Source organism: Nycticebus coucang, chromosome 13 (assembly GCF_027406575.1).
Source record: "Nycticebus coucang isolate mNycCou1 chromosome 13, mNycCou1.pri, whole genome shotgun sequence".
Classification (NCBI taxonomy): Eukaryota; Metazoa; Chordata; class Mammalia; order Primates; family Lorisidae; genus Nycticebus; species Nycticebus coucang.
In genome coordinates, this window is record NC_069792.1 from 65,860,227 (window position 1) to 65,874,092 (window position 13,866).

General features: G+C 44.9%; 1 protein-coding gene and 1 long non-coding RNA gene across 2 annotated transcripts in view; one reads left to right on the forward strand and one right to left on the reverse strand.

The window, feature by feature from the left end:
• Positions 1-546: 546 nt before the first annotated feature.
• On the reverse strand, positions 547-5,451 carry LOC128563457 (uncharacterized). Its single transcript, XR_008373788.1, has 4 exons — positions 5,336-5,451; positions 3,156-3,291; positions 2,280-2,460; positions 547-1,112 (listed from the first exon to the last, which is right to left on the reverse strand). It is a non-coding gene; the product is annotated as an uncharacterized LOC128563457 (long non-coding RNA).
• Positions 4,064-13,866, forward strand: part of BAALC (BAALC binder of MAP3K1 and KLF4) — a 110,323-nt gene continuing 100,520 nt past the window's right edge. The window contains exon 1 of the mRNA XM_053558719.1: positions 4,064-4,975. Coding sequence (XP_053414694.1) covers positions 4,816-4,975 — 160 coding nt within the window. The 5' untranslated portion in view covers positions 4,064-4,815. The remainder of the gene's footprint in view (positions 4,976-13,866) is intronic.

Consider the following 13,866-nt stretch of genomic DNA (forward strand, 5'->3'; position numbering starts at 1 on the left):
TCTACAAAGATATGGAATTAATCCCTTCTGAGGATTCCAAGCTGAATGGGACAATGTTCTTATCCTTGAGAAGCTTAAAATACACATATTTAGAATGAGTGACCACATTCAACCTAAACTAGGCGGTACTTGACAACCATCTCCTGCCCTCTGGAAATGTTCATAATTCCATTCAAATCAGTAGACAGTGGCTGGCAAGAGGGATCCCCACTCTGGGCCCCTGCTCCAGAGGCCCCACTTTGGTTCTCCAGCCCTGCTCAAGGATTCCAGGGGCCATAGAATGAATACTTGCAACCTGAATTCCAGCCCCTTCTAACCTTCTAATCTCCCTGCTGGGTACTTGAGACCTTGAAATTCTCTTCTCCAAATGCCTAGGGCTTGAGTTAGAAGTAAACCCCATGAAGGCAGATTGCCATCACCCACGCACAGACTCCTCAGCCAGAGGAACAGCCAGGGCAGCTATCTGTGAGAGGGAAGTGTGGATAGAGCTTGGACTTGTGGTCCCACAAGGACACATGCTCACAAGGACCCTTGCGGGGCAGGATTTCTGTGGGAGTGGAGAGAGGAGTGGGTGGCCCATCTCTGCCTATTTTGCCATGCTCAGTACAGAATTCCGAAGATTCAGAGAACTACACATTAGAACCTGGCCTTTCAGGTTAAGACAACTTATCAAGGTGAGACGACAGAACATATTTTTTTTAAGCTTGCCAACTTGGGTTGCAGCTTTTACAATGTGGACATACCAGCATGTGGGTTTCCATTTATACTCTTGCCCAGGCTCTTCAGGCCTGTCCGTGCATATTGAATGAGTAGTTGCCTCATCTCAGCACTTTTTAGGGCTCCTTGACATGGGCTTTCAAATTCCGGTGGCTGTTATCTCCACCCATCACTCCCGCTTCACCCAGCCACTGGGAGACGGTGGCTCACAGTCAAGGCTCCTTGGTTTCTTGGGGGCCTTGGGGCAAAGATCTCACGACAACCTTCTCCTCCATCAGCTCCCTTGCACCCAGCCTGAGTTCCATGGCCAGATTTCTATCCATTCCTTGCTCCTCTGTCTTTGCACATCACTTCCTCTCCACCACCGCTGCACCTGGGTAGCTGAGGCGTCTTCACTGTGGGCAGAATGAAGTCACTAGTTTCAACTGGGCCTATCCTGCACTGTAAGTCTTATAGCTTCATCTCCCAGTCTCTCTAATAATGGTTAGATCCTTCTCCACCCCCTCAAATCTCTGAAACCCCCTCTCTACCTCACTCTTAGTAGCTAATCTTGCTCCTTATTTCTCAGAGAATATAAACTCCAGCCCTTTGGAAACCGCTCGACGTCTTGGTTCTAAATCTGCAAATCTCGGGGCAGCCTCACCACCGCGCCCTCCCAGGTCAGTCACTGTGGTGCAGGCAGAGTGCAGGCAGGGGTCCTCTACACCTCCTAGCTCCTCAGCTTGGCTTCCTCAACCCCTCCCGCAGCCCTAAACGTGCTCTAGTCTCTTCAGTTAGAAAAAACAAACTTCTTCCATGAACTTTCCCTCCAGCCGTTCTATCGTTGTGTGATTCTTCTCCTGTCCTTCACTCTCCACTCCAGTGTGGCCTTTGCTCCCAACCTCCCACTAGAGCTGACCTCTCTGGTGTTGGGTCCCACTGTCCACTTTTCAGTCCCTGTGTTACACACGTGGCTGAAATTCTTCTCTCCTCAGGGTTTTGGACATGCCATTCTCCTGGCTTCCTTCTGACTGTTAAGCCTCAGTTTCCTCTTCTGGCTCTTTTCTGTCTACTCAGTCTCTGAATGCTGAAGGCCTCTGAGCTCCCTGCCTTCATCCTTTCTTACTCTCTCTCCCTAGGATCTCACTCCCTGCTGCCGCCCAGCCCAGATTGCTCTTCTGTGCTCCAGCTTCAGATTTCTCTGCCTACTCAACATCTTCCTTATTCGGATGTCACTTGGATAGCATGAAGTCAACATAATCTGAACTTAACTCTCCCTGTCCTGGCTGTGCTGATGCCACATTCTCCTGACAGCCCCTCTTTCCTTCCTTAACATTCCATTATCCATCTTATTTTCCCTCTCCTCCTTCCAGAGCCTTGGGAAGGCTGAGTTTTTTGGGGTGCCAGTCCCCAAGGGGTGCTGAAGCTTCTTGGAATGAATCAGAAACAGGGTGTTGGTTTGCCCAGGTTTTCATTCCTGTCTCCTGTAACTGGGCAAATGTCAATGAATACCATTCCCAGTTGATATATACATTAACTATCTTATTTTGAATTTGAATACGTGACAAGAAAAAAATATTTACTTTTCTCTACTGCCTGCTAGCACAGGATGTTTCAATGCACAATGTGGATAATTTCTTCATTCTTCAAGGCTGTGACATACTTGAAAATGGTGATAAGCAGTGGTTGGAATATCAGACTTGAAGTCAGATGCTGGGACAGACATATATTTTCAGAGAGAGCAGAGGGGCAGGAGTTGAGAAGCTGGAAAACAAAAACAGGAAAGAGAAAGATATTTGGGGAAAGAGACTTTTTTTCCTTTTTTTTTGGAATAGTGTCTTGCTCTGCTGTCTAGGCTAGAATGTAGTTCCATCATCATAGCTCACTATAATCTCTAACTTCTGGGCTCAGGTGATCCTCCTGCCTCAGCCTCCCAAACAGCTGGGACTAGAGGACCATGCCACCACACCCAGCTCATTATTCTATCTTGTAGAGATGGGGTCCCATCTTACTCATGCTACTCTTGAACTCCTGGCCTTAAGCAGTCCTCCAACTTCAGCCTCCCAGAGTGGTAGGATTACAGGTGTGAGCCCACCATGCCCAGCAAGAGACTTCCTTTTCAGAAATCTTTTATTTGCTGATGCCTCCTAAATTTATTTTTGTAGCTAAGACCTCTCTCCTGAGTTCCAGACTTGGAGCCATCTGGCAATTAAAGCTAGCATTTATAAAGCAATTCTTAACTACACCCCAGTTAGCTAAGCTAAGCTCCTCACTTGAGTTATGTCTCACAGGCATCTCAAATTCAACTAAAACAATATTCCTCTTCCACCTGCCATTCCTGGACCTCTCCATCTCACCACATTCACCTCTACTGTATTCCCTTTCTCTCTGCCCTTGCGCAGGTAATAAATCACCACGGTCCCCTGTGCAGGTGTAATAAATCACCATCTGATTTATACCTGAAGTGGGGTCTGAGTCTTCTCCAGGTGGCAAATGAGTACAACAGTGAGTCTCTGCTCCCTCCTGCCTATGGACTCTGGCTAGTGCTTGCCAGAGGTACCTGACAGCTCCATCCTAAATTGAATCCTCTGTAGCCTAAATTACAATAATTCAATAATTATAATTATTGTAATTGAATTACAATAATTCAAAACAAATTGAATTACTCCGAAAAGGTGCTTTATGATTCATTCAGTGGACATTTATTGAATGTCTACTATGTGCCAGGCAATGGCCTACCCACTGGATGCTACATACTAAATTTTATAGACAATGTACTCTACTGTAAATTCTATGCATCATGTAGGTTAAAATGAGTACCATACCTATATTTTCTATACTTTATATGTTGTATTAAACATTACACACTATGTAGTCTATATACAATGAATAATATACACAATATATTATAAGAGTATTACGTATACTAAAACAATGTTTTGCCATACAGAGATTTATAATAGTAAATATACATTGAATGAATGAATATAATACTTAATTCAACACCATATTATATTCTAGCAGAGCCTGGTTGTTGAGGATTTATTCTTCCAAATTCTTCCCCTTTCCTAGCCCTGTCTTTAAGGGTGTTTTCCTTTTTTTTTTTTAACCACCTTTTGTGGATTCTTTGGACAGGTGAATTCATTGGCCTACCCCAGTCTGAGCTCTAGGACAGAACACACGGACCCGAGCATGCCCCAGGGACAGAAAGGCTGACGACTGGCAGTGAACCCCTAGAATTTCAAGGCCACCCCTGGGGGTAGAGGAAAGTCCACCATACCTCCAAGCCCACCCGGAGATGTGCCTGGCATGCTGCCAGGTTCCTAATACTCTTTTGGTTTCTGGAGAACAAAGTTGGGAGGATCTTGAAGTCCCAGAACTGGACAAATTGGGTGTTAGCGACAGAGTGCCTAGCCCAACTCTCTCGGAAATCCCAGGCTCTGCTCCCTACTTCCCAGATCTTGTAAGACAGGCATGGGCTCTGACTGCTCTTTAATTCTTAGTGGTAACACTCCCTGCCTTGTTTTCCTGGGTCGTCCCCAACTTCATTGTTTTTGGAACAGGTGGCCAGAAAGCTTGAGGTCCCTTTCTAAGTGTTTCACCCTCCTGAGGATGGATGGAAGGAAGGAAGGAAGGAAGGAAGAGAGGGGTGGAGGATGGAGGGTGTGTGGATGAATGAATGCACGGAAGGGTGGGTGAGTGGATGGACGGACCGATGGATGGAAAAAAGGCGAGGGGCTGGAAACCGTAATCTGCACCGTGGTACCCGGGGCCCTCCTTCCGCTTCGGGTCGCGGCTCCTGAGCCCAGGCCAGCTGTGGCGCACTAAGGGAGGGTGCGGGTAAGCGAGGGACTTGCCCCCGGGTAGGGGCAGCGGCGAGGGTGAGGGGAGCTGAGGGGCGGGAAGTGGGGAGGAGGGCCTTGGAGGCGGAGAGGAGCGGCGGGCGGGGAGAGGGCCCGGCGGAGGGGCAGCGGGCGCCGGCTGCAGCGCGGGCAGGCGCTGGGACGCGATGTCGCCGCCGCCGCCGCCTCCTCGCGGGCCCGGGCTGAGCCGCCGGGGCTGAGCCGCTGCCAGAGCCGAGAGCCGAGAGGCCGCGGGGCGCGCCCGCAAGGCGGGAGGATGGGCTGCGGCGGGAGCCGGGCGGATGCCATCGAGCCCCGCTACTACGAGAGCTGGACCCGGGAGACCGAGTCCACCTGGCTCACCTACACCGACTCGGACACGCCGCCCAGCGCCGCCGCCCCGGACAGCGGTCCCGAGGCGGGCGGCCTGCACGCGGGTGAGTGAGCCCGGCCCCCACAGACCCGGGCCGCGGGGAGGGCAGAGGGAGGACTGGGAGCGCCAGGGACAGCCAGCAGCCCGGTCCCCCAAGAAATTGATGGCAAGGGGGCAGAGACTGAGACAGACTGAACCTGCCGGCTGATGGGCAGACGGACCCACGCCCAGGGAGCCGGGTCGAGGAGACCCCCCTTGCAGAGGGCCGATCTAGTCCCTTGAGCTTCGGGGAACTCATCACTTCTTTGCTTCGGCCATTGCTTGCTCACTGGCCAGGGATGGATGGGTGCGGGGACAGCCCATCTCTCCCGCACTCCTATCCCCCCACCACCCCACCCTCCGATCCGCCCAGGTTCGCCTCCACCTCCTCTGGTCCATCTTCCCTCTGGAAGTCGCCACCAGCTGGGCGACTTCTCCATCCACTGGCCACTTGGCATCTTTCTTCTGGATTTATAGACCAGGCGCCTGACTGGGAGTGCCTGGGTGGAGTCTTCCTCATCTCTTCCCCTGTCTGCCTCTTGGAAAGAAGCCCCCTTGCGGCTTCAAAAATCCGAGCCCAAGTTCAAGGCAGAATAAACGCGCTCCTGCCCCCTCGCTAGTCCTGCACTTGAGCTTACTTTTCAAGCAGTCCTTTCACGGTAAAGGACTTCCCTCCCTACCCCGCGGTGCCTCGGGGCTTTATATGCGGCAGGGCATAAAAGTGAATTTTGAGTATAAATTACTCTTACCTGCCTCAATCCCCACCCAGCGCAAATCTGATAGGAGACGAAAAGAATTTTCTGATCCAGTCACAAGTCAGGACTTTTTCTTTTTGAAAACAGATACTAATAATTATGGCACAGAGGTGAAAACTGTTGCCATAGACTGATCTTAAATAAAGAGATCCGTGAGTTGGCGACATTTAAAGGGAAAAAACCTCACTATTTAGTACATGGATGTTGTCAAAAGCTAGTTCAATAGTAAGATAAAATGTTTTAACTGTTTCCTGGCCTCTTTGTTGTTGACATTTTTGAATAATGAAATCTAAAATAAAAAGTAAAGTAGATTTGAAGCATAATGTATATTATATGGAGGAAGAAAGAAATGTGAAGTGCTTTTAAAAGACTGATAATCCTAAATCCGTGGCTCCTGCATAAGAGCTATCACTTTAATCTTGAGAATAGGTTTGCTCCATCTTTTAGGACCAAAGCTGGCTCCTTTTTTCACACAAACTTTGTGATTTGCATTTAAAAAATTGAGACCTGTCTGTGAAAGCTGTTTAAGGTTTAACACTGTATTTGTCTCTGATTTTTCTGACTCATGGTGGCAATCAGTGGTTATTTTGTACTGCTGATGCTTTCAGCAAGTTACCAAATGATGTATTGGCCGAATTCAGTGTCACAATGATGATAAGACATGAGCCTTCCAAAGGGACCTGATGTATGTTAGATGTAACAGCGTTTCCGAGCAGGTTTGGTAGTTCTCAGCAGAGTCAAAGGCCAGAGCTGTACTCCAAGGAAATAAAGGTTAAAATATCTAGCATGAAATAAACCCCTATGGAATAGTTGTCTTGGTGACTGTCAGTATATGGTGTGCATGTGTGTGGATGCGTGCATATGCATGGGTGTGGAGAATTATTATGGGATGGCTAAATATACATATATGGTTCTCACATTTTTCCAAACTTTTAATTCATTTATTACTCTGCCATCCTAACTCATGTTCCGTCAATCTTAATCAGGTCCCTGAAACAGGTGGGACCTGGGACGGGCACACTCAGTTATGGTTTCTTGCCCAAGGTGGTTCAGCCCTACCAGGCAGGTGGTCCTGAAGACCTGGATCCTTTAACCCCAGGACAGCACCCTGAAATCAGCAAGACTCTTAGATGGGCAGAGTCATTTCAATTCTTTAGAAAGTCCTTTTCTGGATCAAGGCTTCCCTTGAGAGTATTGACATTCCCTAGGGGTTTTGGAAGACTGGTTGATTCCTGTGGACTTTTCAGTTTGGAAACTGGTTATAGTTAGTCAGAGTGGGTCATCAGAGAAAGGTATAAATCTCTTGGGTTTCGTTCACCCTGGGAGATTAGCCAGGATTTACACTTTTTATATTTTTCTTTTTTTTTTTTAAGAATTCAATAATATTTTATTGTTTGAATTTGACTGAATAATCAGAAAAAAACTAGAGAATAAGTGATGTGAATGTAGACAATCAAGCTAGGAAGGAAGGTGAAGTGAAAGGCAGGGTCTGATGCAGAGCAGTAAAGGCTTCCACTTACATAATGCCGGCTATGAGACAGGAACTTGTCTAAGCATACCCAATTTGATGTAGTCATCACACTTAATTCTCATCAGAGTGCTCTAAGATGTATGCTTTTTTTTTTTTATTGTTGGGGATTCATTGAGGGTACAATAAGCCAGGTTACACTGATTGCATTTGTTAGGTAAAATCCCTCTTGCAATCGTGTCTTGCCCCCAAAAGGTGTGTCACACACCAAGGCCCCACCCTCCTCCCTCTTTCCCTCTCTCTGCTCTTCCTTCCACCACATCTCCCTCCTTCTTTCTCTCTCTGCTCTCCCCTTCTCCCACCCCACCATGACCTTAATTGTCATTAATTGTCCTCATATCAAAATTGAGTACATAGGATTCATGCTTCTCCATTCTTGTGATGCTTTACTAAGAATAATGTCTTCCACTTCCATCCAGGTTAAAACGAAGGATGTAAAGTCTCCATTTTTTTTTAATAGCTGAATAGTATTCCATGGTATACATATACCACAGCTTGTTAATCCATTCCTGGGTTGGTGGGCATTTTGGCGATTGTAAATTGAGCTGCAATAAACAGCCTAGTACAAGTGTCCTTACGATTAAAGGATTTTTTTCCTTCTGGGTAGATGCCCAGTAATGGGATTGCAGGATCAAATGGGAGGTCTAGCTTGAGTGCTCGTATAAATAAAATAAAATAAAGAAAAGAAGTCTGGAGTGAAGCCATCTGGACCAGGGCATTTTTTGGTTGGAAGCTTTTTTATTGTTTCTTTGATCTCAGTGCTTGAAATTGGTCTGTTCAGGAGCTCTATTTCTTCCTGTCTGAGTCTAGGGAGAGGGTGTGATTCCAAATATTGATCCATTTCTTTCACATTGTCAAATTTCTGGGCATAGAGTTTCTGGTAGTATTCAGAGATGATCTCTTGTATCTCTGTGGGATCAATTGTTATTTCCCCTTTATCATTTCTGATTGAGGTTACTAGAGATTTTACTTTTCTATTGCTCGTTAGTCTGGCCAATGGTTTATCTATTTTATTTATTTTTTCAAAAAAACCAACTCCTTGTTTCATTAATTTTCTGAATGATTCTTTTGTTTTCAATTTCATTGATCTCTGATTTGATTTTGGATATTTCTTTTCTTCTACTGAATTTAGGCTTAGATTGTTCTTCTTTTTCCAATTCCATAAGATCTCTTGTGAGATTGTTGATGTGCTCTCTGTCTGTTTTTCGAATGTAGGCATCTAAAGCGATGAATTTTCCTCTCAAAACTGCTTTTGCAGTATCCCACAGGTTTTGGTAGCTTGTGTCTTCATTGTTGTTATGCTCAAGGAAGTTAATGATTTCCTGTTTTATTTCTTCCTTCACCCATCTGTTATTCAACAGAAGATTGTTTAATTTCCATGCCTTTGGGTGGGGTCGAGCATTTTTGTTAGAGTTGAGTTCCACCTTTAGTGCCTTATGGTCTGAGAAGATACAAGGTAAAATTTCAATTCTTTTGATTCTGTTGATATTTGTTTTGTGTCCCAGGATATGATCAATTTTGGAGAATGTTCCATGGGGTGATGAGAAGAATGTATATTCTTTATCTTTGGGATGGAGTGTTCTATCTGCGTCTATCAAGCACAGTTGTTCTAGGGTCTCATTTAAATCTCTTATATCCTTGTTTAATTTCTGTTTAGAGGATCTGTCCAGCTCTGTAAGAGGAGTGTTAAGGTCCCCTGTTATTATGGTATTATCAGATATCATATTGCTCAGACTGAGTAAGGTCTGTTTCAAGAATCTGGGAGCATTTAAATTGGGTGCATAGATATTTAGAATTGAAATGTCTTCTTGTTGTATTTTTCCCTTGACCAATATAAAGTGACCATCTTTGTCTTTTTTGACTTTAGTTGCTTTAAATCCACATGTATCTGAAAATAAGATTGCAACTCCTCTTTTCTTCTGAATTCCATTTGCCTGAAAAATTGTCTTCCAACCCTTGACTCGGAGCTTTAATTTGTCTTTTGAAGCCAGGTGTGTTTCTTGCAGACAGCAAATGGATGGCTTGTGTTTTTTAAGCCAGTCAACCAATCTATGTCTCTTCAGTGGGGAATTCAAGCCATTAACATTTATTGAGATAATTGATAAGTGTGGTAGTATTCTATTCGTCTTATTTTGTGAGAGTCCATTGCTTAGTTTTATCTTTTGCATCAGTGTGGAGGTTTGGTTCTGTCCTTTAATTTCTGAGTTCTTACTTTGCTGCTGATCCATTGTGGTGGTCAGTGTGCAGAACAGGTTGAAGTATTTCCTGTAGAGCTGGTCTTGTTGTGGCGAATTTCCTCAATGTTTGTATATCATTTCCTCATCCATAAATGATTTGATTTCTCCGTCAATTTTGAAGCTTAGCTTAGCAGGGTACAGAATTCTGGGCTGAAAATTGTTCTGTTTAAGTAGATTAAAAGTAGATGACCATTGTCTTCTTGCTTGGAAAGTTTCATTAGAGAAGTCTGCGGTCACTCTGATGGATTTGCCCCTGTAGGTCAACTGGCGCTTACTCCTGGCAGCTTGCAGAATCTTTTCTTTTGTCTTGACTTTGGACAGGTTCATCACAATGTGTCTTGGAGAAGCTCGGTTAGAGTTGAGGCGACCTGGGGTCCGATAGCCCTCTGAAAGCAGTGTGTCAGAATCTTTGGTGATATTTGGGAAATTTTCTTTTATAATATTCTCTAGTATGGCTTCCATTCCTCTGGGGCATTCTTCTTCCCCTTCTGGAATTCCTATAACTCGTATGTTGGAACGCTTCATAAAGTCCCATAATTCTGACAGTGAACGTTCTGCTTTCTCTCTCTTCTTTTCTGCCTCTTTTACTATCTGAGTTATCTCAAGAACTTTGTCTTCTACCTCTGAAATTCTTTCTTCTGCATGGTCTAACCTGTTGCTGATACTTTCCATTGCATCTTTAAGTTCCCTGATTGACTCTTTCATTTCCTTCAGCTCTGCTATATCCTTTTTGTGTTCTTCATATCGTTCATCTCTTATTTGATTCTGTTTTTGAATTTCCTTTTGGTTATTTTCCACTTTATTAGCAGTTTCCTTCATTGTTTCCATCATTTCTTTCATTGTTTTCAACATGTGTATTCTAAATTCCCTTTCTGTCATTCCTAACATTTCTGTATAGGTGGAATCCTCTGCCGTAGCTACCTCATGGTCCCTTGGCGGGGTTGTTCTGGACTGGTTCTTCATGTTGCCTAGAGTTTTCTGCTGATTCTTCCTCATGAGTGATTTCTTTTATCTGTTTCCTTGCCCTAATTCTGCTTTCACTTCCTCTTGCTCTTTAAGTTCTCGTGCCTGTGGAAGTTGCAGGCCGGTTTAGACGGATTGAACACACACGACCACTTGCCGGTTTTCCACTGTTTCAGTCTTCCTCTTGGGGTCCAGAAGTCTCTCGCTGACTCCCTGTATCCTCTCAGGGGTGATGATAGGCAGATCCCACCAGCCAGAGATGCCTGGAGTCCTATCTCCCCAGACTCACAGTGCCCAGATGCAAGGAAGCTGTTACTCGGCTGCCATCTTGCTCCGCCTCCCCCTAACATTTCTTTATGGGTGGAATCCTCTGCAGTAGCTACCTCATGGTCCCTTTGAGGCGTTGCTCTGGACTGGTTCTTCATGTTGCCAGGAGTTTTCTGCTGATTCTTCCTCATGAGTGATTTCTTTTATCTGTTTCCTTGCCCTAATTTTCCTTTCACTTTCTCTTGCTCTTTAAGTTCCCGTGCCTGTGGACTAAGGTTTCGATGCTTCCTTTTGGTACAGGACCAGAAGGATGAGAAGGTTGAAGAGCAAGAAGGGATAAAAGAAAGAAAAAGAAAGAAAGAAAAGAAAATAGAGAATGGAGAGGGGGTGGGTAAAAGGGAATATTGACAAAAAGAAGAGATGCACAGAAAGAGGGAGACAGAGCAATATAGGTGTACAGTAGGGTACTTTGACACAACCTTAAAAAACCCCCAACCTTTGGGAGTGCCGAGTTGGGTGGTTCACTTGAAGTCAGCAGCTCTTTGCTAACCGGATTGGACATGGTACCCCACCTCCACCAAGTAGAGAGGAAAGACAAAAATGCTATAAATTAAACCAAAACAAGCAAATAGAAAACTTTATGGGATAAAATTTTGTGAAAAACCAAATAATAGGGGTAGAAACACTAGCAAAAATTAAGTTCTAATTATTGAAAAAGGCAGCAATGGGAAATTGTATTTAAACTAGAAAAATGGAGAAAGAAAGGAAAAGAAAGAAAGGAAAATATTTGTATGGAAAAGGTTGAATTTAAAAAACAAAACAACGACAACAAAATAAACAAAAAACAAACAAACTAACAACAACAAAAAAAAAACAACCAAAACCAAGCAGTATATGTATCTTGTTGAATATTGCCTGGGCAATAGGTGGTCTTCTGGGGAATGAGATGTTAATCACAATGCTGATACGACTGGAGGCCCCTGCTGATTTCTCAAACCCCACAGGGTGAAGACCCTAAATCTCTCTTCAGCCCTCTTAATAGGCACTTTAAACTTATGAACTTGGCTAGGCAGAAGCTTTTCCAGGAAAGTGCTTGTTGCTGGGATCACTGCTGAAGTGGCTATCCATTTACCCTGTGTGCCAAAACTGATCTCACTCTGCCCCTGAGGGTTAAGGCTGTAAGGCAGCTCAGTCCCCACCTTTAGGCTGCTCAGTCACTCGGTTACTAGCTCCCGTCCGATCCTTGCTATGCGACCCTGAGGGTGGAGCTTGCTGGGGCAGTTCTCTCACAATGGCTCCCTGTGGCCCACAGCCGAACACTATTAGCTCTGTCCGACTCAGCGGCTCAGTCTGGGGCTCTAGACAATGCTCAAGTTCTCCGTACTCCTGCCTCAGCTCCCCCCAAGGCAGTTCAACTGAGTGCCAAGTCCAAAAACACCGAAACAGTTCACAAGTAAGGCGTTTCTGGTTTGCATTCTCAATGCTGCTATACTTACAGCTGCCAGTGGGATTATACCAATCGAACACATGCAACCACTTGCCAGTTTTCCAGTGTTTTTGTCCTCCTCTTGGGGTCCAGAAGTCTCTTGCTGACTCCCTGTATCCTTAAAGGGATGATTATAGGCAGATCCCACCAGCCAGAGATGCCTGGAGTCTTATCTCCCTAGACTCACGGTGCCCAGTTGCAGGGAAGCTGTTACTCAGCCGCCATCTTGCTCTTACCTCTCCTGTTTTTATATATATAAAAAAAAAGCCACTTTTTATATTTTTCTTTCTCTCCGTTCCCCCCCCCCCCGACCTCATTCACCCTCTGTAAGTGCTTTACCCATGAATTCAATGCCAAGCTCCTGGAGGACACCTAATGGCCCATGCCCACAGTGCCTGTGTTTATAGCAGTCTTCTTCTGATAGAGGAAGGGTCAATGAAAGAGCTGGATTTAGGAAGTCCAGACTATAAAATCAACAGAAAAATGTCTTTTTTATTAGAGTTCTAGAGCTGGAGAGGGTCTCTGGGGGTCAGTTATCCAAAGCAAATGAGATTCCCAGTTCAATTGTCTCAGTCTGGACACCCGCTCAACACTTTCCCAGCTCTTACCCTGAGTTCCCTTAGTCTCAGGAATCCTTTCTGAGACACTGGTCACTCTCCTTTAGTGTCAAATTGAAGTCTCCTCTTCTCTTTCTTATCTGATCCTCAGGATCTTGGAAGGCAGGGAGTGGATGTAATTCATCTTTGTCTTTTCTGTGCTGACGACACTGTGCACCACGTGTGACATGAAGTTGGGGCTCTATGATTGTTTTCTGAATGAACAAGCACTCCCTCTGAACCTGCCCTCCATTCCTATCAGCTCTTCTTAAATTCCCTTCCTCTATGCTCTTCCTTGTAGTCCTTGCTATTGAAGTTTGCCCATTTGAACCAGTTTAACCTAGGTTCTCCCAAGTTGTTTCTGACCCTATAGCTTCTCTTTTAAAAGTCTCCCTAAACTTAGTGTACCCCACTGAAACATTTGGCCTGGCCCAAAGATTTCATTTCTTCTGTTGGTCTCCCACACCTCCACTCCATTGCCATGTCTACTGAGAAGCCCTGTTTAAGCATACCTGCTTTTAAATCTCATGTCAATTTCTCTCACCTCATCCAGGTTGAGGACATGTCATATGACAGTAAATATTTGTGGAGTGAATTCCGTATCTCACTGTGAGTAGGGAGGGGGCAGTTTCACAAAAGAGTGTCTTGCTTCTCTTCCTTACTCAGAAAGTGATCCTTAGCCTCTGGTCTTGTTCTTTTTTTTTTTTTTTTTTTGGTAGAGACAGAGTCTCACTGTACTGCCCTCGGGTAGAGTGCCGTGGCATCACACGGCTCACAGCAACCTCTAGCTCTTGGGCTTACGCGATTCTCTTGCCTCAGCCTCCCGAGCAACTGGGATCTGGTCTTGTTCTTTAGAGATCATCTCCACCAGCCAGCAGAAATGAATTAAATGTTTAGATTTGATTATTATGCAGACTAGAGTTTAAAACTTAGCTAAAGCTTCAGTATTGGATATCTATTGCTTCTTTGTGTTACCAAAGTCTGTCTCTCTGTTACAGAAGGAAATTAAATTGGTTGGTCCAGAATGATTTTTGTCCTCATAAAAATCAGTTTGCTGGATTGATTTTTACTTCTGTTCTGTGAT